This window comes from Ascidiella aspersa, chromosome 9 (genome assembly GCF_963924565.1).
Source record: "Ascidiella aspersa chromosome 9, kaAscAspe10.2, whole genome shotgun sequence".
NCBI lineage: Eukaryota > Metazoa > Chordata > Ascidiacea > Phlebobranchia > Ascidiidae > Ascidiella > Ascidiella aspersa.
In genome coordinates, this window is record NC_139455.1 from 15,803,352 (window position 1) to 15,824,727 (window position 21,376).

The 21,376-nt window shown below is 36.6% G+C and overlaps 2 protein-coding genes across 2 annotated transcripts in view; both read left to right on the top strand.

The window, feature by feature from the left end:
* The window catches only part of LOC146133226 (uncharacterized), a 12,770-nt gene extending 11,683 nt beyond the window's left edge, over positions 1-1,087 (top strand). Inside the window, exon 15 of the mRNA XM_083397687.1 lies at positions 459-1,087. Within this exon, the coding sequence (XP_083253813.1) occupies positions 459-1,087 (629 nt within the window). The remainder of the gene's footprint in view (positions 1-458) is intronic.
* Positions 1,088-6,252: 5,165 nt separating this feature from the next.
* On the top strand, positions 6,253-21,030 carry LOC146133227 (carbohydrate sulfotransferase 11-like). The gene is made up of 5 exons (XM_083397688.1): positions 6,253-6,523; positions 14,639-14,793; positions 17,344-17,593; positions 18,417-18,588; positions 20,053-21,030. The coding sequence occupies exons 1-5, from the start codon at positions 6,253-6,255 to the stop codon at positions 20,246-20,248; spliced, it is 1,044 nt and encodes a 347-aa protein (XP_083253814.1). The 3' UTR covers positions 20,249-21,030.
* The last annotated feature ends 346 nt before the right edge of the window (positions 21,031-21,376 follow it).

Here is a 21,376-nt window from a genome sequence, read left to right on the forward strand (position 1 = left end):
CATCTCCACAGGACTCAAAATTGCATTTCTACGCAAATGTGTAAAAATGCAAGTTCTACTGCCATCCAACCATAAAAAGGGTATGGACTTTGATCTACTTTTATTACAACAGTCGAGGCGCATTCATGAGCAAATTGTCAAGATCCCTACTGCTCGCATAGACCAAAAGACGTGGCAATTACTGTCAAACGAAACTAAACATCAGCTTTTACAACATAAATGCCAAGTTCGCCACAAGCTTGACAACAAGTTCCGTTGGCTATGGGAAAAGCAAAGACGCCAAAGGAACCTTATTGGCGCTGCAGTCAATGGAAGAAAAAATCGAAACAGACGAAGCAGACAAAGGTATCGTGCACGCAAAGCTGGAATTAAGGCGAGGGAAGAGAGACAAAATGCTAATATGATGATTATTAACAAATCAGGTCAAATGCTTGATATTAACGCTAAATTATTGTTAGCAAAAGGGTTAAACTTTGCACCCACTCCGAACTGGAGTAATGCAATAAGGGACAAAGAATGGATTAACTTCCAATCGCACATTCGACGTATTGAATGGGCCAACGTATTCAAAGATAAGGAAGATTCTACCAATATTTTTATACCACCTTACAAATTGAAAATTCCCAAGTTTTCCAGACCCCACAGAGACCAATTAGATTTGGAAACAGTTATTTACGTGGAACTGGCTGAAGCTAAACTGCGAAACGTAGCTGCGACCGTGCGTAAAGAATACAAAGGCAGAAACAACCTATCCTTCCCCCTCCGAAATAGCCTAGAGTACCTCAAGCGCCTTACCTCCAGTCGGACGCTAGCATTCTGTCGGGCTGACAAAGATGGCAAAACCATTGTGGTTGACTATGAAGATTATAACTTCATTGTGGAAAATGCACTTCATGATTTCCAAAGTTTAAACCTCAACCAAAGAACTTTTCAAGCCAGATGTACAGCGCTACGAAAGACGTGCGAAGATGCAGTGAAGATGTTGCATGCACAAGACGCCATTTCGGACGATCTACTTCTCTGTTCCGTTGGGGTTAAAATCACCTTTTCTTCAGCTTCAGAACGTGGTGACGAAGCATGGAGATAATTTTTACCAGCAGAAAGATGGTATAGTTACAGGCGATAACCACTCAGTATCGCTGGCTAACATTACAATGCATTATATAATAAAACCATGGATTGAAACCTTAAAGGAAGCACAAGTCTTTAAAAGATTCATCGATGACATTGTCTGGATTGTTGCAGGCGGAGCAGCAAACAGACACATTCAAACATCTTTGGAAAAGGCACTTGCAGCACATGGACTCCGTCTCCTATTTCGTTCCTTCTGTACAACCGACGTACGTGGACAGGTCGACTTTCTTGACGTACTCCATGTCCCATGTGCAGAATCACCCTTCGGCTTCAAACTAAAGGATTTCAAAAAAGAAACTGCAAAACATCGGCAGTTCTTACACGGAACTTCCCACCACCCCATTTCCGTTTTTAAATCAATCATAACTGGAGAGGCGACACGCCTTAGACGACTAAACGAGATGGAGGAAGACTACTCACTGAGCCTTCAAAATCTCGGCAAGAAATGTCTGCGGTCGCAGTTTCCTCCAAGGATGGTTAAACTCACGTTAAAAACTGCAGCACAGTTTGAAGCTAAAGTGCGCCAAAGGCAGACAAAGAAAAACAGAAAGGACCTTGTAGTTTGGCCCACAGCCTTTCCAAAGCTGCTTAAAACTACCTTAGACGAAAGAAGGCTGCAGCCACAAGCGATGCTTGTCTACAAAAGACCTCCGACACTTGGAAGCGTACTTACCAACTACCGCGCAATTAGTCAACCGGCAAGTACCATCCCTTCCACTGGAAAGTCAATCCCGTGCGGCCACTGCTGTTTATGCGGTCATTATAAACAGGCAGAGAGCATGGTCTCGAAGGTTTTCACAGTTCCCACGCGCAATGGGAACATAGCACTGAAACAAGCACTTTGCTGCACCGACCACAGTATTTACATGGCGTCCTGTCGGCAATGTGGCGAACGATACGTCGGGCAAACAAAAAATTCATTTGCAACAAGGTGGAGAGGCCATAGAGCAGTATGGAAAACTTTCAAGTACAAAGAAAATAACGACAAAGCAGCACTTCTGCGCCACTATGCTGACAAACACATGTCCATGCTGAGGCAGAGTGTTTCAGCATAACATTTTTAGAAAAACCACCTTTTAATAAGTTGGACATATGTGAAGCAAAGTGGCTAAAGGTAGTCAACGCAACCATTAACATCCAAAAAATGGTTCTACCGCGAATAAGATAAACCGCTATCTTATCGCTACCCATTCGAGCCGCATTTTACCGTCTAGCATCTCGCACTGCTCATATGTATTTTTCCCCCCTTCCTCTACTTATTTGTGTCGCCTACTCATTTATCCCAGTCGTGTTGCCTGCGAGGCTGTAGTGCTTTTCATTGCGTTTTTAGTCTATTATAATGTTTTAATATTTTATTGTTTCTTTTATTGGTTTGTTGATGGCTGCGCTCTGATTTTATTTATTTGTACTCTTACAGGAACTGATGATGCCACTTTGGCGAAATATATTTTCCTTTAAACAAAACGTCTGATCCTGTTTTTACTCATGTTTTTAACTATGAGTTTTACTTGCTTATAAATTTGTTGTTGGTATCACACCCCCTTAACAGCAAAACGTGCCGTCATGTATTGTCGGTGAATCACGAATTCAAAACTCCATTAACTAAAAAAAAAATTACATCTGAGTAGAAAGTATATGTGTTTCAGAGGCCAATCATTCATCATAACACAGCCGGATTATATTACCTTTAGGTATGCGTGGATATCAAATAACCGTAATGTGAATTGTTTTTTCTACGCGGGCAGCTTAAAACCTTTAAAGCAGGCAGTCGTTCAAGGCAAAACTGCATACTAAACCGGTCCTTAACCAGCGTCACGATTCAGTGGTTATTCCAAAACTTTGTGCTTATTTTTTTACAGTTTCGTAGAAAATACTAAAGTGCTTCTTTCTTAGAACGTGACGTTTTTAGTTTCGTGCTTAGTTGTCCTTATTTGATTAAAAATATTTTTGCTAAACATACTTCGTGACACTTAGTATAAAATATGTGTACCTTTAAAATTTCGGATTTTTTGAACCCAAGAAGTTAAATGAACTGTTATGGCTTAAGCTGTTCCGTAGTTGAGAGGACATCAGCAACGAACTGTAATAGTGTTTCGAGATATTCTGCTTCCCTGTTTGTTATTTATCGTGATATTTATAACACCATGGTCGCGGCTTAACACTATTTAGAGACTAGAACAGTTGTTCTCAACCTTTTCTGCTTCGTGGCCCCCTTTGAAAGGCTATAGAACCTCGTGGCCCTCCTGCTTATAAAAATATCTAGCGTTGTGTTTAACTGTTTTTACTTATTTTACTTCTTTCTTCACCTTAATAACAAATATGGGTTTTAATAAACGAATAAATGTACTTAGTTTCCAAAGATTTCTAAAAATTTAACAAAATCAGTAATTTTGCAAAAAAATAACAAATCAGTCATTTAAATTTGAATTAATATAGTAGTCATTACAAAGCTTTATCTTACAAAGGTATTTTTCACATTCGGCTCTGTTTTGTACTGAGCCAAGCGAACGTTATTAGATTCGTCGAGATGATTTCTGAATTTTCGTGTTTTTTAAAACGCGTTAGTATTACTTGAGAAATACGCTGTGCATAACCTCGCTAAATATTGGTCTAAAATTGACCTTGAGTAACCCTGCACCATACTTGCGTTTTACGAGTTTCTTTCGCAAGTTAATGCCCTTTTAGAAAATTGCGAACTTCTGCAACTGGGCATTAGGCTACACCAGTGATCGGCAATTTTTTTGTCGTGGCCTAAAGTACGCTTTACAGAGTCCTTCTACGTAAAACCACTACGAAAACAGTGGATACGTGACGCATATGGCACATGAAAGGATTCGAAAAAATTACTTATAGTATAAATTAACGAAATTGTACAGTTATAAGTCACACGACTTACACGGAGCCTTGATATCGAAAACATCGGCAAGCCATGATGATAATATAAAACCCAAAAACAGGTTACGCGCGAAGCGCGCCAAAAATTTTGCGTTCACTTATAAGTTGGCAAAACATATAGCTTGACGGGCACTCTCAGGGCCACACTTGGCAAGCGGGCCTAAACCACGTTGAGACAATATCAAAATCCTTACCCACACGAACTTTTAAAATACAGTACAATGAATGTAGGGCTATCACGCGGCCCACAACTACATGATAACGCTAAGCTATTCAAAAGTAACTCGCGACCCATCATATATATGACTCTGCGGCCCACAGTTTGCCGACCACTCGGCTACACGTTAGTTGCTCGCCCAACAGCATTCGACGCACACTTTATGATTAGGCGAAGGTTATCACAAAGTAATAGGTCGCCAGAAAAAAAGCTGGCTCCGCACTACTTGGCTACATATAAAGCAGCAAAGTAATTGTTTAGCCATAGCGATCGGCCTTTATCCAAACGAACGTTCGATTAAGTGTAACTTTTCGTGATAGAACGAATCCAATTTTATACTTTAAACGTGCCTACGGACGCGTCAAAGAACGTTTTTCGTTTTAAATTTGTTACGAACGTTACAAGAAAGTTTTCCAGTCATAATAAAAATGACATATTTAAGTTAACTTGCAAATTTCGAACATAGTGATGCTTTGGTTTTGCAATACCTATAGGTACAGAGTTATGCCCGTGGCCCCCCAACGACCTCTCCGTGGCCCCCCAAGGGGGCCGAGGGCCACGGTTGAGAACCCCTTGTCTAGAACATACCAATTAGAAAACCTTTCAATTATACAATACATACGCTTTACGAAGTATTAGTTTATGTTAAATATTACGATGAAGCAATTTGCGCTGAACAACCGGTTTTATTTTATTTGCTTCTCCAAACTCCATTGCCAGGATACACTAAAACATGATAGTTTTTGGGAAGTGTTGCCGGAAACGCGGCATTTGTAGTTTTATGGATAACAGTCTTGTTGAAACTCAAACAGTCTTCATAAATATAGGTGCAAAGAAGTTTATGCTTTAAACTACATAGGGTTTATGCAGGTTCCGCTTGCACATATGTGCACGTGCGCGATATGGATCCGTGTAACACTACATATTAAGCAGTTTGTTCCTGCAAATTTTATGTTTAACGCAAATTGACCCGGAATGACTTAGTACAATGTTGATGGTAATTTTAATAATGTGGCTATTGAATTTACGCAGGGACCGGAAAAGAAATGAAAGCAACTACTCTGACTATAGGCCTGTAAAATAAATCTATGACAAAGCAACCTTTGGGCAAAAACACCATTCAAACTAAACAATAAACGCCTGTTCGCATTAATGCAAATCACTTATATGGTGGTCGGGGAAATTTTGGTAATGATTATGAAAAACTTTTCAGCCTATTCATTATTTCAGAATATATTGCTTTATATTTTATTATTGAATATTACCCTTGTATGGCTTCCTCATTTATTTCTACTCTCACCAGCCTGTCAAAACAATAATGTTTAACGATTCTTTTAGAAAGCATCACAAGTTGTATTGTTTGTGTTCGAGATTCTCTTTTTTTGTACCAATCCATTTTTTGTTTCTCAGGAAGTCCGCTGTCGAAAAATAATTGCCTTCTACGTCTCTGAAATTATTATTGTTTGTTGGATTAAAAAGAATGCGCATAATTACATGCGCTATAGGCACAAAGTTTTTCGTATTATATCCCCATATTTATCAACACTGAAACAGATTGATTTAATCGTTTGGATTAAAGCATGCCGTGAAACAATTTTCGTGTCTATTAGTCATGTAGAAAAGTGAGAGAACATACAATAGATATTGATTTTTTGCAATGAACATTTTGTTTTTAGTTTACTTTAAGCATGTGATGTAATAATGTACAGTCTTCGCCAAACACGCTTTAATTACAAATTGACATTTTGTTCTTGTTATATACTGTTTACAACGACGATTAGATATCAATGTCGTTTATGGTAATTGTTGTTGACTATTTAGCTTTATGTGTCCATACAATTTAGAGCCTTATTTGAAGTATCTCACTAGAAAAAATGAAACTTGGATTACCTTTCATTGCGTTACTTGGAATTCTTATGCTGATGCCGTTTCTTGTGGTAGTCTTTACAAAATTCTCTCCGTATAACAACTTACGTCAGATCAAATCACAAAAACATCAAACTATTATGGCACGAAATAACATCAACAGAAACAACCAAAATAAAACTTCCCTTGGAAGTATTTCTGAAGTAAAGACTACGGAATTTTATCCAAATAAGGAAGAAAATAAACAACCGAGAGCAAACTCAGGCATTCAGTTAAATAAAACCGATGCTGTAAAAGATGACGTTGGTGGGAAAGAGCGTTCGGTTAAGGACGACAAGGACTTCATGAAAATTATGAAAGAAAGAATGACGAATAGGAGAAAAATGGTGAAAGCTGCTTGTCAACGCTTGGGTGAGCAAAACTAAGTAGATTATGGTTTACACAATGTAAACACTATTCTTTATTGTGCAATTTTAGATTTTCAAATTGGTAGTGTTCATAATAAATTAACTATTATTGCAATGTGAATTGTTTAAACGTTTTCATTATAATTATTTGTCCGTTAACATTAAAATTACCGCTTAGTTGACATACCTAGAATTACCGGGAGCGGCCAAAATGACAGTTTGTCCTATAAAGAAAGGGTTCACAATTATTTAGCTTTATTTTATTCGATGTTTCATTAACTATTAAGTCTTTTCTTTTGCTTTTAAAAGAAAAAAATGCTTGTTCAAACCTTAGAACTTTTTTGGTATTGATGTGATAGGCCAGGGGTTCTTAACTTTTTTTGTATGTTTTACCCTTTTAGCCAAGACGATTATTAGATTTACCCCGAATACCGTATATTAAATGGTGCTCATGCATGACGTAACAATGAAGTAACTAAGATATAAAAAGTATCAATTAGCGAAGCATAACGTTACCGACCCTAAACGATAATATAATCAAAATAGTCTACTATAGGCTATCTTCAAACTAGCAGTTATGCTGAACTCGGAAAGTAGGCTAACAATACCTACAGCTGGCACAATTTTTCTGTCCCGCCAACTTATGTGGATATTTTGATTGATAGCTCATTTACACCCTAAAACGAGGAAATTTACCCCCTAAGGAAAATTTACCCCAGGTTAAGAAAGGCTGCGATAGGTGGTCCGCCATGTGTAAAGCAGGGTCAAACTAGGCTGATATTGAGCGGCCTTAGGCAAGACCCGTTCATGTAATGATTAATTATATTTGTCCGTTAACATTAAAATTACCGCTTGGTTGACATACCTAGAATTACCGGGAGCGGCCAAAATGACAGTTTGTCCTATAAACAAAAAGTTCACAATTATTTAGCTTTGTTTTATTCAATGTTTCATTAACTATTAAGTCTTTCCTTTTTTTACTATTTAAAGACTTGAATCTTAGTAGCTGTGAGATTAAAAGTTTATAAGTTGTAGGTTCCATTATAACACCATGTTCTGGAATATACTTCGTTCCTCCTAACTACGAATTGCATTGTTGGCCCCCAACCTATTTAAGCCGCGTAGAGGAAAAAAGCCGCGTAGACGAAATTTTGTTTATTTTTTTTAACATTGAAGTTGATTGTAATACAGTTAATTTTCACAACGGCGAAAACAACCAAAGGGCCCTTTTTTGTATTGTGCTTACTTAATGGACCACGGGTAGATATTTAAAAGTATACAAGAACAAGAAAATTAGCAGCGCTCAGTCGCTCAGCGCGATTTGGCATATTCAGCGCAATCCGCATGAATTTAACACAACTTGTACACTTCCCTAACTTAATACATTGCATCCAAAATACATTTTTGAGTTTGATTTTGTTGATAGTGCACAGTTGTTTAAAATTACTTGCGCTTTCTGCTTCCGTCAACCATCGAATTTTGATAAATTGTTGACTCAAATTATAAACTGGAACTGTTACCACCTACTGCAGCATTTGTTCCATAGCTGTTTCAAAATATCATAGCACAGGGGTGTCCAACAAGCGGCACGCGAACAAATAAAAAATAATTTGCTATTGCAGCCAATTGTAAAAAAATACTTAATTTTTAAAACAGTGAATTGCCATTTGTTATTCACAATATAAAACAATCGCTGCAATCATGACCACTAACAATTACTTCTAATACTATAACATTATATTGTAGTCAAGGCTAGCATTCACATAACTATAAAGTTTGGTGTGAAGAAACTAAAAGTCAGCTCACCGACGGACATTTAGATGCAGTAATGCGCACTGCTATAACTACACGTTTTTGTATTTGTAAAAAAAACGCTTTTATTATTAGAAAGAATTATATTACTAAACTTTTGCACGTGATGAAGTTATAGGATAAAAATTGGCACGCCGGCTTGTTTGAGTTGGACACCCCTGCCATAGCACAACAAAAGGCTGTTCTTAAGGCGAACTTAATCGCGGACGAATTAGAATTTGATTTCCGGTTAAAATGACCTTTAGCGGTAATTTAAGGTAAATCGCTTAATCTTACCTAATAATGTGGTCTGTGGTTATTCTAATATCTCCCATTTCTAATAAATTGTGCTCTCCAGAATAAACAACTGTTAGCTCATCACCACTTTCAAACAGCCATGTTGTGATTTCGCTTAATAGTGTACGTTTAATAAAATCCTTTAAGTTCGTCAACCATATAAGTTGTCAGATCCAGGGTAAAATATACTACCTTCTTGTGTATGGGATTATATACAAAGGCCTCAAAGTTGCATATTGAAGTCCCGCTTGGCATATAAGTTAATAATACAAAATGTGTCAAATAAGAAAATCCGGTTTGACATTTGCTTTTCGGTCAACACCAAATACAGCCACTCAGACAGCGGTAAGCTTACGGACTCCAGTATGTGACCGAGATAAGAACAACATCGGCGCCGGTCAAACTATGGGGGCCCAGCGTCAACACCAAAACGGCCGACGGCCCCGATCCACCCATATATTCTACCTTTAGTTTTATGCGTTATTTTGACCATTTAAGCTTATCCCGATTAAATTTGACTTATTCCGACAGATTTAGGTCTAGGTCCTATTGTGTGTTTCCAAACTTACATTATGATACAGGTATAGGGTCAACATAATTTTTAAATCCAACCATTCAAAACAAAAAATGTAGAACACTTAAAAAAATATGATGAAACCGAATGTAAAGTATAAAGGTATTTACGAAAAAATATTTTGTTGATCAAAATATAACAACCTAATCCCACCATCTCAAAGAGTTGAACACAATATATGATATTAAATTTGAAGAAAATTAATTCGTTTTTTTAAATGTAATGCACCCAACGGAGTTAAGTTTTAACGAAGACTGTCTGACCCTGATGGAATGTTATGTGCTCCTCCAGTTAAACAAATTTGTCTCTCAAACCAATTCGATTTACGATTCTTCCTTTATGAAAACAGTCAAGTTGTTTACTTCTAATCGCACAATCATAAAGCGAAACTCTTTTTTGTTTACCGTTATTGAGCTTCATAGTGTGCATTGTGTGTTTGTTTTAGCAACAACTTCATGGTAATTAGATAAGTATATAGGGGCGCCTGAGTATACCGCGTGTATCGGTATATATCGGACAGGACGCTTCGCGATTCATTAGGGCAATGATTTGCAACCTTTTATGGCTTGCAAAACCCCTCGAAAGTAATAAACAAATTTTCGACAGCCCTACTGACATTTCAGTTGTCACTATAAATGGAACTGGGACAACACAATCAACTTAAATATGTAAGAAAATGTCATTTGATATCATGGTCTTGAACACTACAATAGGGTATTGCGCTATCTGCTAAAACCAACCTCCTTGTCTTCTTGAAAGTTTTTATACGTTTCAGTAAACAGTAAACTCTCTAGAAATGTTTTTTGAAAATAGAAGTGCAACAACAAAAGCAACATTTCTAGCCGCACGCGCGTGTGTTTACCGAAAGCCAAACTAACTTATTTTTTTGGTGAAGTGATAGAGGAACGTGATTACTTGAAAATGTATAGGCATAATTCTTACATTGTTCAGTGGGGTATAGAACAGGCATTTATTTAATTTTGTAAAAGCGTGTTGTCGGGGATTCGCCGGGCACGATGACGAAGTATATGTAAGAAATATAATAATGGTTTTACCGTAAAGCGTGGAGCCATATCACAAAACTCCAGTAAATTGACTGCGAGGAAAGGCAAACATGCTGATCAACTATTATGACCAACACGTCAGAGAAAAATCAAGAAAAGTAGTCGACACAAAGAGCATCAAGAATAAAACAGGGGAAAGGCAAAACCATGATTGGCAGTTCTATCAGCGACGGTCCCTTATTAAACACTATACCAAATGATGATAAAATGCACCAAATCAGCCAATAACGTTGATTAAAATGAATGATTTGACACGATGCTGCACTAACTTATGTTTAAATTCACAAAACAGCCTACACAAATTATTACATGCTTTAAAGTTGTTTAATAAACAGGTTGTTAATTGTTCCAGATTACAAATGTTACGCGGCATACTGGCGTGTATCGGCAACAGTTTGAGAATCACTGTTTTGAAAAGTACAATGCCGCTATGATTCAATTACCAAAACATTTAAAACTTAATTGCCACACGCATAAAATTAAATTGCCCCTCTGTAGATGGGGACCATTTATTTTGAAAGTTTTTGTGCGCCCGCCCGTAGGACGTATAACGATCCTTGTGAATTAGAAAAGTCCCGACGAAAGGAGTCACAATTTAGGCCTATTTTTGATAATAACCTAAAAGCATACTATCGATGAGTTATCGTCTTGATGTTTTTACATTCTAAAAAATAACTATAAAGATCATATTTACAAGGCACCGCGGTACACCGATTCTAAAGGTCTGACTGGAAACACTTTTTTTCTTTTTCAGAGCTTATTTGATTCAATTAAAATGTAAAAACGACTCAATTAGTCATGATTTAGCTTTGGATAAAGAAATATTTTGTTTAATGATGAAGTATTGACGCCACATGTTTTACATGGCGTTATTAATAAAATATTATTTTGGTATACAGTACTATAGTATAACCGAGAAAGGTAAAACACGCATTGCCGTTAATTATTCTAGAGTTCTTGTGTTTGAGGCCAATAAAGAATGGTATGTTTTAGGATTTATCTGCGGGCATATGTTTTCATATTGTGACAGGTTGTTTTAACGGCCTCCTGTCGTTAACCTAGTAAGTCACATCAAATATTTTCCGCGCAGAATCGAGGCAAATGCCCTGTGCAAGCTTGGTACGATATCGATTTATAATAACATGTTGTATACAAGGTAAAATATATAACAAAACTAACCATTAATCAGACTTGATTTTAAATTTTAGTCCGAACGAATTCAATCATGAACGTTTTTACTACGGCAACCTATAGAAAAATCGCCTAAAATCGATATATTTTGTGGTTTAACTACAACCATATAGTTTTGTTCGCTTGTTTGTACATAATGAACACTTTTATAATCGGCCGTCAGATTTTGACCGATATTTATCGAACACCAATAAATTAAAACTGGCCATTAAACCCTTTTGATTTCTAGTCAGTTTGGTGAAAATTTACGCGCTTAACTGAAGTTTCGCGGAAACTCGGCGACTGTTGGTATGAGAAGAAGCCTTCCATTTTGATACACTAACCGCTGGAAAATGGAAAAGCGAGCAGTGGTTTTTCGTTAAGCAATCGTCAGCTTCCAAGCGATAAAATATCCGTGAAATTTGAGGATATAAACCGGCGATAGATTAAGTTGCCTTATTTTCTATAACAAACGTGCAACAAACGCAGTGTTAGGGCACAAAGCGATCGGACACTGCGAAAGAGCTGCTCTTAAAAAAAAGTACCCTATACTTAAAACAGATAGGGCACACGCGAAGCATAAAAAAATCACATCATATATATAAATATAGTGTTGTTATGAGTTAAGTTAACTTATTGTACGCTTAAGTCAATGTTTTTAAATGACTTGACTTGACCTAAGGCGTTCTAGTGAAATACCTTGACTAGGACTTACGTCAATGTCATCAAGTCAAATGGCTTGAATTGAAATTACGTGTTATTATTTACCATTTTATAATGAACTTGAGTTATTTATCGAAAAGTTTGCAAGTAAAACCATTAGATTGCTAGATAGTGTATTTTGTTAATTTTTAGTTGAATTATTGCTCATAATCGGAAGATTTACAAATTTTAAAGGTTTATCGCCTTATTATTACATTAGTGGTCACTGGTCATACACTTGGAGATGACCTCCTCCAATAGTGACTTTACTGGGACTTGACTCGCTATTTTTTGAAAATACTCCACTTGGTTATTAGTTATTTCATAAATGACTCGACTGGGAACTTAAGTCATTTCAAAATGCCTTGTTTACAAAACTGTGCAAATATACTGACGACTGAAACATCGCGTTTGCACTATTTTGTCTTTCATATGACACTCCTATAACAATTGTTGTAAAGAAATTATCCTTTCAGCATAAGTAAAGCTGCCATGCTATAAAAATCGAGCAGAAGGTAATTTTCGTGTAACAGAAGAATATGGTGCTTGCGAACGTTGAGGTTACGCCATAACAACTTGGTTGTCGTGTAGGTTTACACCAAAAAACTAGCAGTTGTCAAGTGCTTTCAAGAATAGGAATATATCCGATTTTGCAGCGACAAGAAAAGCACAAACTTGCTAATAGATTACGAAACTTTAACCGATGTGGAAAAACGCCATTTGCGCGTAGGTGCGCCTACACTACGCTATCCTGTCCGATGCGTCCTGTTGTATATTAGCACCTACAAAAATGACGTACCAAAACTGAGTAGGAAGAGTTACCGTAAAGCAGATTACCACAGTTTATGAGAGGGTTCTCATAGAGGCCTTGCTACTCCCGATTTATTGTATCGTTCGTGGAAGGGTTGTCGTGACAAAAAGTAATGCCGCACTTATTTGTTTGCCACCGACAATATTCTCCTAATTAACTACAGGAAAGTTACGTTTGACATGTTGCCAAACCCAACGTTTCGCCGTTGACATAGTCTTTTGTAACAAACATTTTAGGGCAATGTTGAACTACATCATTAATTAGATTCGAGTGTTCCCCTGCATTTTGAAAGTCAACTTTCGAATTATTTCTACGTTTACTTATACTGAGGAGAACGTTTTAATTAGGTCTCCGGTTTAGAACAGTTAAATGGAACTAGCATCCAAAGCATTAGTGTTTGCTTGGTTCGCTGCAAAATACACTGACCCAAAGTATTTGTTGAGGATAAACTAAGTATAAAATTAAGTAAGACCTCAATGACGTATTGCAGCTGCAGAAATTATCGCGTTCTCCCACTCTTATCTATTTCATCAAACTCTGCACAAAGGACATCCGACTGTTTATTGGTCGTGATACCCATCCAAGTAGAACAAAATAGCACGTCGTCCATTTAAAAAACACATACTTGTGTACGCTTTCTGCAGACTATACTCGGGACAGGAATTTCAAGCAGTGCAATGTTTGAAGCAACAGAATATAAACATAGAGGGGCGTAAAAAAGGTTCGAATGTCACCATTTTAATTTGAAAGTATAACTAACTAACTATGAAAGATTTGTTCGTCGTGGAGCAGGCGGTCTAGTGTCAAAAAGGTTTGCCAATGGAAAAAGTAATGGATTACATTGACGCTCAGACATGAAAGAGTTGTCCTAACTTACTATTTTGTGACACCGCGTGATACAAAGCAAGACACGGTTCACAAATTGAAGACAAACGGTGATGGAAAAATGGAAATATCTATTGTACGCATATATGTTTTTGTCGTACTATAGGTTTACACGGTGTAACCTATTCGGAACCAACAAATAAAAGCGTTATAACCAAAGTTAGTTTTTCAAACTAAAATACCCACCTTCATCAGTTGGTTTACTCACTAACACCATCTAACGGCAGAAAAAAAAACAGTACCAACAAGTTAATTATGTGTAGATCAGCACAACTCTAGGGCAAGTTTAAATTATTTTAAAATATACTTTTTTTTTTTTCTTGCAATGTGGGGTTTTATCAAAGTTTGTCGGTTTAAAAATTGATAATCTTAAAAGCTATATTTATCTCAGGGTTAGATGGAAAAAATAATCTCCTGTTTGATACTGGGATCGTTACTCCTTTCTTTCTTTAAGATACTAGTAAGTCCTTTTAAACCTTTTAAACCGACCAAATAGGTGTTTGGGATCTATATATACATGGCTTTGGTGTGTATTCCGATTACCAAAGACCAAATCAATTTTTTATTGACCAGATTAACTTTTGAAATGCTAGCACACTTAATCCATTGTTCAAGGTCTTATTAATGAATACTGATCGATGAGGGGATTTCCTTATAGTTTGCAAGAGTTGCAAATGTGGTCATCAAATAAGGTTAAGTGAAAAGAAAATTAGTATGTCATATCATACCCACCTTCTATTTTTGGGTGATAAATCCAACAGATAGTTCAACATTTAGACGATGGTGATTCTAATTTATTTTCATCTTGTTGTAAATTATTTTTAGCTATTTCCACCGAAACCAGCGGAGACATTCAAATCATACATGCCAAGAAATACAGGCTTGTCTACTGTTCTGTTCCAAAGACGGGTTGCTCGAATATGAAAAGGGTTATGCTAGCATTAAATGGATACGGCAACAGCAGCGCGGACATTTACCCGGTAAATTAATCACTAGTTTGAAATACTCGTATAGACTATATAAATAATTGAAAAAACCTAGAAAAATTATTGAAAAAACAGTAGGAAATCAATTACATATAGAAACCTATAATATACCATAAGTATGGGTAAAACAATGTTATTAACCGCCCTGCATTACGTAATATTGGTGGATTCTTTGATTTTTTTCATAATAATCTTATTTTAGAGACCCCTAGCGTTTCGTATATAGACAAGATATACAGATAGCCAGTGGTCAGTTGCGACCAACTTTAGAGGGCTACATGGAACAGGAACCACTGACCTAAATGGTAAAACTGACACTAAAAAAATCTCCTGACCAGTAAATTAAATACTCTTAAGACTGATCTGACATATATCAGGGCAAGAATTTATGAGATCTAATAACGAAATCGAATCGAATTATGAGACTGATCCTTACAACAGGGGTCGGCAATATTTTACTATTGTCGCGAGCCAAGGCCAAGCTTAAATCGGTCTCAACGGACCGTAAAAGTATTAACTGACAAGTTTGAAGTTCAAATTTGTAATTTGTAAGCATGGCATTGTAACAGCTGTTAATCAGGGACATGCAAACTGTTAATTTCCAATTAAATTGGGTCTAGCTATACAATCAACAAGAAGGCGGTAAAAAAGGGGGAAAAAAGTTTTTCGCCCAAAGAGCGTTGCGTTTGTTTTTAATTCAGATACCCTGACGATGCCTTGATTGGCAAAATATATATATATATATATATATATCTTTCAAGATCTGTTTATTGTGTCTGACCTGAATTGCTAGCTTTGCTAGAGTATTTTGCTGTTACTGATCAGGAATTAAGGATCTTGCAATGGTCAAGGTGATTTCCATTATTCACATATTTAGTGCAACAGTTACTGTATAAACCATTTTTTTAATTAAAGTGACGTTTCTTGATTTTTCATAAGTTTAAAATAAATAGAGGGGTATTTATTTATTGAAATTTTTAAAGGGAGACACGTTGGAAAATAGGTTGGGGACCCCTGGTCTACGCAGCGATTAAACCAGTGCGCCTTTGACGAAAAAATAAAATCATAACGAATATGCAACTAAGCCTATATAAAAACCTACAAGTAACTTAAAAAATACTGATTTATATACCCTATAAAATTCGCCTGCCCTCTTTTTCCATGGCGCGTTATTGGAAGGTTAGGACCATGCACTGCTGAAAAATTAGCATAAATCGATTGCAAAACTTTGTGTTACTTATAGTTTTGCGAGTGCGATCCGCTGAAGAAGGCCTCCTCAATTTTTTGTAAGACTCGAGGTTGGCTAGTTTACAAAATTTAGGGCAGGTAAACTCCAAAGACTTTAAAAACTCAAAGGACCATATAAAGAATTAGATTCGGGCGAAGATTTTTAGCTGCGGAATATCTTCGACTCGTGTTCAGTTGTTTGTAACAAAGGCACCTGAACCGATGTTTTAAATTGGCGGTGCGGATCCTTCTCACGGGCCATAAGTTCCGACCCCGGATTGTACGCTAGCCGTAAAACCGAAATTAGAATAACCACATATAACGTACTCGAGATAAAACACAGTTCGAAATAAGACCAAAAATAACTAATGCCTGATAAGTGTAAAAAATAAGTCTAATAGTTACGAATAAGGACTAAACCCGTTGGAATAAGACCTAAATGGTAAGAAGAAGGCCTATACAACATTTGACCCGGCCCAAAACCCCACAAATTTTTTTACACCCTAACCCGATTTCTAACCCCACCTATTACACGTCCTTAGCCCAAAACAGAGGCAAACAACCCGGTGTCGTACACCACTATAGGGCGCCATTGGCGTCAACGCCAAAACGGCCGATGCCACAGAGCAGTTAACGTTTTATTTAAACAAATTTAGATCTTATTACGACCTAAGTATTACTGCGTATGTTGGTTTATTATGTCATATTGGTCATAAATATATGGTTTTATAGATTCTTCTGTTTTGGAACTTGTTTCTTTAAAGGCCTTTGTGGGATCCCTCTACTTAACAAGGTGAAATAATTGTTCTCTTATTTTGAATGAAAGGTTCTTTCAAATCTCATAAATAACTGACTGCAATATTATGCCAGAGCAATGCCATCATACTTCTCTGAAGCGTAATTAAGTTTAATTTTAATGTCTAAAACAGGGATTCTTAAACTGGGTACGATGGAGCCCTTGGGGTCCGTAAATTAGCTTTAGGGGTTCCATGAAGGCCTAATAGAAATATTAGTGTATATTTGAAAAGTAATCATTTTTTCAAAGAAAGCAGTTTAATTAAAAACAAAACGGTTTTGTACTCACTGTATTTGGACTCCATTTCACTTTCACATTTTTAGACCGAAATCAACAGATTTATGAAGTTTATTTGTATTGTGACGTCAATATATGACGTATTTTAAGTCTAAAGCGTTATCTGTGCAGCACTTTTTGTGCTTTTCCAATTTGGCCGACACAATCAATGACGAAGTGCATCGTGGATTCGTGGTGTATCCTTGTAAGTATAAATTATCGTTAAACACGATGTTGTGTTTTAGAAAGACGTGGTTGGTAACACCAACAAACTTCACGAAGAGGCAAAAAAATTCTCGATAAACTCGCGGGGTATGCCGGATTTTGTGAACAAGGATAACTTTATCAAGTTCGTGGTGGTTCGTCATCCCTTTGAACGAGCATTGTCGGCCTACAAAAATAAACTGACCAAGCAGTGGAATTTGGAGAAACCCCAGTTTTACAAACGTTCGCAATTTATAAGGAAAACCTACGGCAAGGGTAAAAGACGAAATGGTAAGCAACACTATACCTCAGGATTGGCCAACCCGTGCGAGCCACATGCTTTTCCAGTGTCGATTTCGTTTGATTAGGTTACCAACCCTTACAGGTTTCGACTCAGATCCTATCACTTGTTGTAGAGTCGACTCGATACAATTTGAAACTTCGGTTTATTTCCAGCCTAAAGATCAATTCCCGTTAATGTAACATATACTCAATATTGTTGGTATGCAACACTTGCAGTAAATCTATATAGCTGTGCAAAGTACTAAAGGCGAAGGAAACAGGCCGATATTCATTTCTATCCATTAGGTGACTCTTTACCATTAACGAGAGTGGCTATTATCTCTTATTGTTTAGCGACCTCTCGTAAAGAGACTATCTTAAAAAACCCGACCCTTTCCAATGCAAATAATCTCAGGGGCTTTTAAGCTTGTTTTTGTCGTGATGTTTTTGCTGATTCGCAAAAAATATTTTTGTATACCACCAAATCATATCCTTTTGGGGCATTTTGAATATAATAAATCGTCTTAATATATGTTGTTCAAAATTATTGTACGTTTCCATAGGTAAAATTTATAGGATGGTGACTACTGCGCTTAAAGATAAAAAAAAATTGGTAAAATGTTTAAAAAGTAGAACTCATTTTATGTACCGATTATGTACCGAAGTACCGATAACATGTACCGAAGTACCGATTATGTACCGAAGTACCGATAACAAATTTACTGCATCTTGTCATTTTTAACCTTTATTCGATACGATTTTTGGTTTCCAACACCCTGCAAACTATTGTCTAAACGACCGTCTTGTTTTAAAGTTATGTAATGTGTTCTAGCCACCGATGAAGCACCGACATTTGAAGAATTTGTTGACTACCTTTACGAAGCCAACAACACTAATTTGAACGGCGAAGATAACCATTGGAACAGCATTAGTGTAGTTTGTTATCCGTGCCAAAACAACTTTGACGTCATCGCAACGATTGACACGATAAAGGACGATTTGAGGTGAATTCAAACCAGAGCTGCGAAACTGAGCCGGAATGGGGTCTCGTGACTCGAGAAATGGGTGGAATATACGATATAGAGTGGTAACAGGGCACGGGGCTCGGGTCGGCAAATTTGGCTCGTGAAGTCGCACGAGTTTATTTTTGCCTCCGGAGTTGAATTTGAGAACCCGACCCGGGTTGTTTACAACTGACTGGCAGGCGTGGTCCAAACACCAGTAGCCTACGTATTAAGACAAAATTAACTGGTATTTTAATTTAATTTCATTAAAATGATCCAATCAAAAAAAAAACGTTTTTAGTGTTTTGAAATAAGGTAAATACGTAACGGTTCTTTTGTCACCAGCTGTATTATAGTCAACCTAGCGTAACGATTGTGTTGTACCATGTATAGTTCTTATAACTTATAAGGCAATTTATTGTACATAAGTTATACTCTTTTCTCATTCACAATCAAAGTATAGACTTGTTAGTAATTTGAACAAAGTTTACAACATTTTAGTGTCCAATTTTATTTGGCAAAACAGCCAAAATAGTCAAAACGTTTCATATTGAATATGGCAGTGGTTCCCTGATATATACGTACTACTTGTCAGGGATGTCCGAAAAATTGTGATAGCAGCAAATACCCGATGTCTAATAGTAGTATCGGTAATAGCCCTATACTATAGGGTGGTATCAGCGCCGATCCGACCAAAACTTGAAAAAGGTTTCAAACATGTGTGGTGATCCAATACAGTGATTCTACCTTGAAAAGTTAATCTAAAAAACAACTTTGAATAAAACTATATAGGGGCAACTTAACTTCGTAACGCTCAAGCAAATGCCGGTCTAATAACCCTTCTCTAATAAATTTTGGTCTAATAAAGTCTGCTAATAAAAAATTGCCTTTAATCGTTTTCATTTAATCTATTTTAATTGTTGGAGCATTGGAATGACTTCATTTGGTATTGAATCAGATTGCGATGTACTGTTGCTCAAAATATCAGTGTCGGATTTAAATTAAAATGGCATCGAAGGTTGTTTAGGTGGTATGTTAACAACTTATAGCTCTTATTCATATTTTAGGAAAATCAAAGCAAGTGTATCATTATTGCCGCTGCATTAAGGTATATTTTCTATTTTCACAAAAATCGGCCAATAATTAACAGTCTGCGGCTAGTGCAGTGGACATCCACGCCCTGTTTATAGCCTCATTCGGCAGGGGTAAATTTGACGACAATGGTTTCTCTTGAAACCAGGTGGTACGCAGCGACAGCAAATAGCCATTAAGTGATACGTGCACAAAAAGGGGCGAGAACCACTGTTAGCTTATATCAATGATACTATATTATATAGTATCATTGCTTATATTGTATGGTAGCAATACATCCAATCAACATTAAAATAAATTAAAATATATTTTAAGTTACCAATATCTATTCGGTATTTTGTCGTTCCCTATATGAATTGTAATCTGTTTTAGATACCTAATGATGTTGATTGGAGCCCCTCCGAATTTGTCTATGCCAGAAGGCTACTCCAAAAGTGGCCGCAGCAATACAGACGAGGAAACTTTAAAAAAGACGCTTAGCAGCCTTCCTAAGAAAAAAATAGACAATCTATATAAAGTATATAAAAGTGATTTTATGATGTTTGGCTATGACAAGCCTGATTTGTAAATTTAAGTGGGGTTTAGAGTTTTTTTTGCTTTCCCTCAGGGATTGGTCGTTTTGTTTTGCTGTTTGCCTATCTGTAATCTCCCGTTTTGTTAGCACAGCTTGAGCGCAGCAGCGAATAAACCGTCTTTTAGGAGTTGAAATTGTATTATTACGAACTATTTTTGGGACTGTTGTCTGCGGTTGACTCTCTTTAAGCTTGCCTTGTGCTGAACTTCCTTCTGCTTATGGCATTCATCGGACGGAGAACCAAAGGATCGTGAGTTTGCAACGTAATGGTTAAGGAACCCCTTGAAAGGCGATAGTGAATTTTAATCAAAAAAATTGTTAGCCTGTAGCGAAACTTTATATGGTCCAAAAATCTCTGCAAATAAACGATGACAATATTGCAACAATGACACATATAACAATTTGGAAGATGTATAGGGACGTTGATATTCAATAGCAGGGACGTTACCAACGATTAGCAATCACTGTATTTTGCGGGACTGAAAGCCCACCGGGTTGTGTAAGGGAATAAAAAGCCTTTACTAAATTAAACATAAAAATTGTTTTGTTAGCTCTAAGTCTATTCTATGCTGTCTAATTTGTTTGGTTTTATTTTGTTGTTGGGTATAAGTGGTAAGATCTCCTATGTTCTTAACTCTAAAATCCTCACAAATCCTCTCTTCTAATTCCAGTTTTGTTGTTAGCATGTATTTTGGAAAACTTTAGGTCTTTGTGTGGTATGCATATAACTACATGTTAATTAAATTTGTATTTTCAGGATTTGAAATACGAACCATATCATCAAAATGTTTAACAAAGACTGAAAAATGATTAAAAATGTTTCAAATTAAAGCTACATAACTAGAATTAGGTCTTAGTTTTAATTGTAAAAGATTCATTTTGAACCCACTTTATTGACCATCAGAGTCCTCTTTAACGAGACGGTTGTTATTGGTGTAGAATGCTTTTCATATTTTCGTTTTACTTTTACAACATTTGTCGCTGCGGTTTATTTCACCATCTTCAATTTTTTTGGTGTTTTTTTTTATAATTTTTTATCTTTCATAAGAAATACATTGATTTAAATAACCTAGGCGTCGTTATTCACACATTTTTTATACCGTATATTGCTCTAATGAAGAT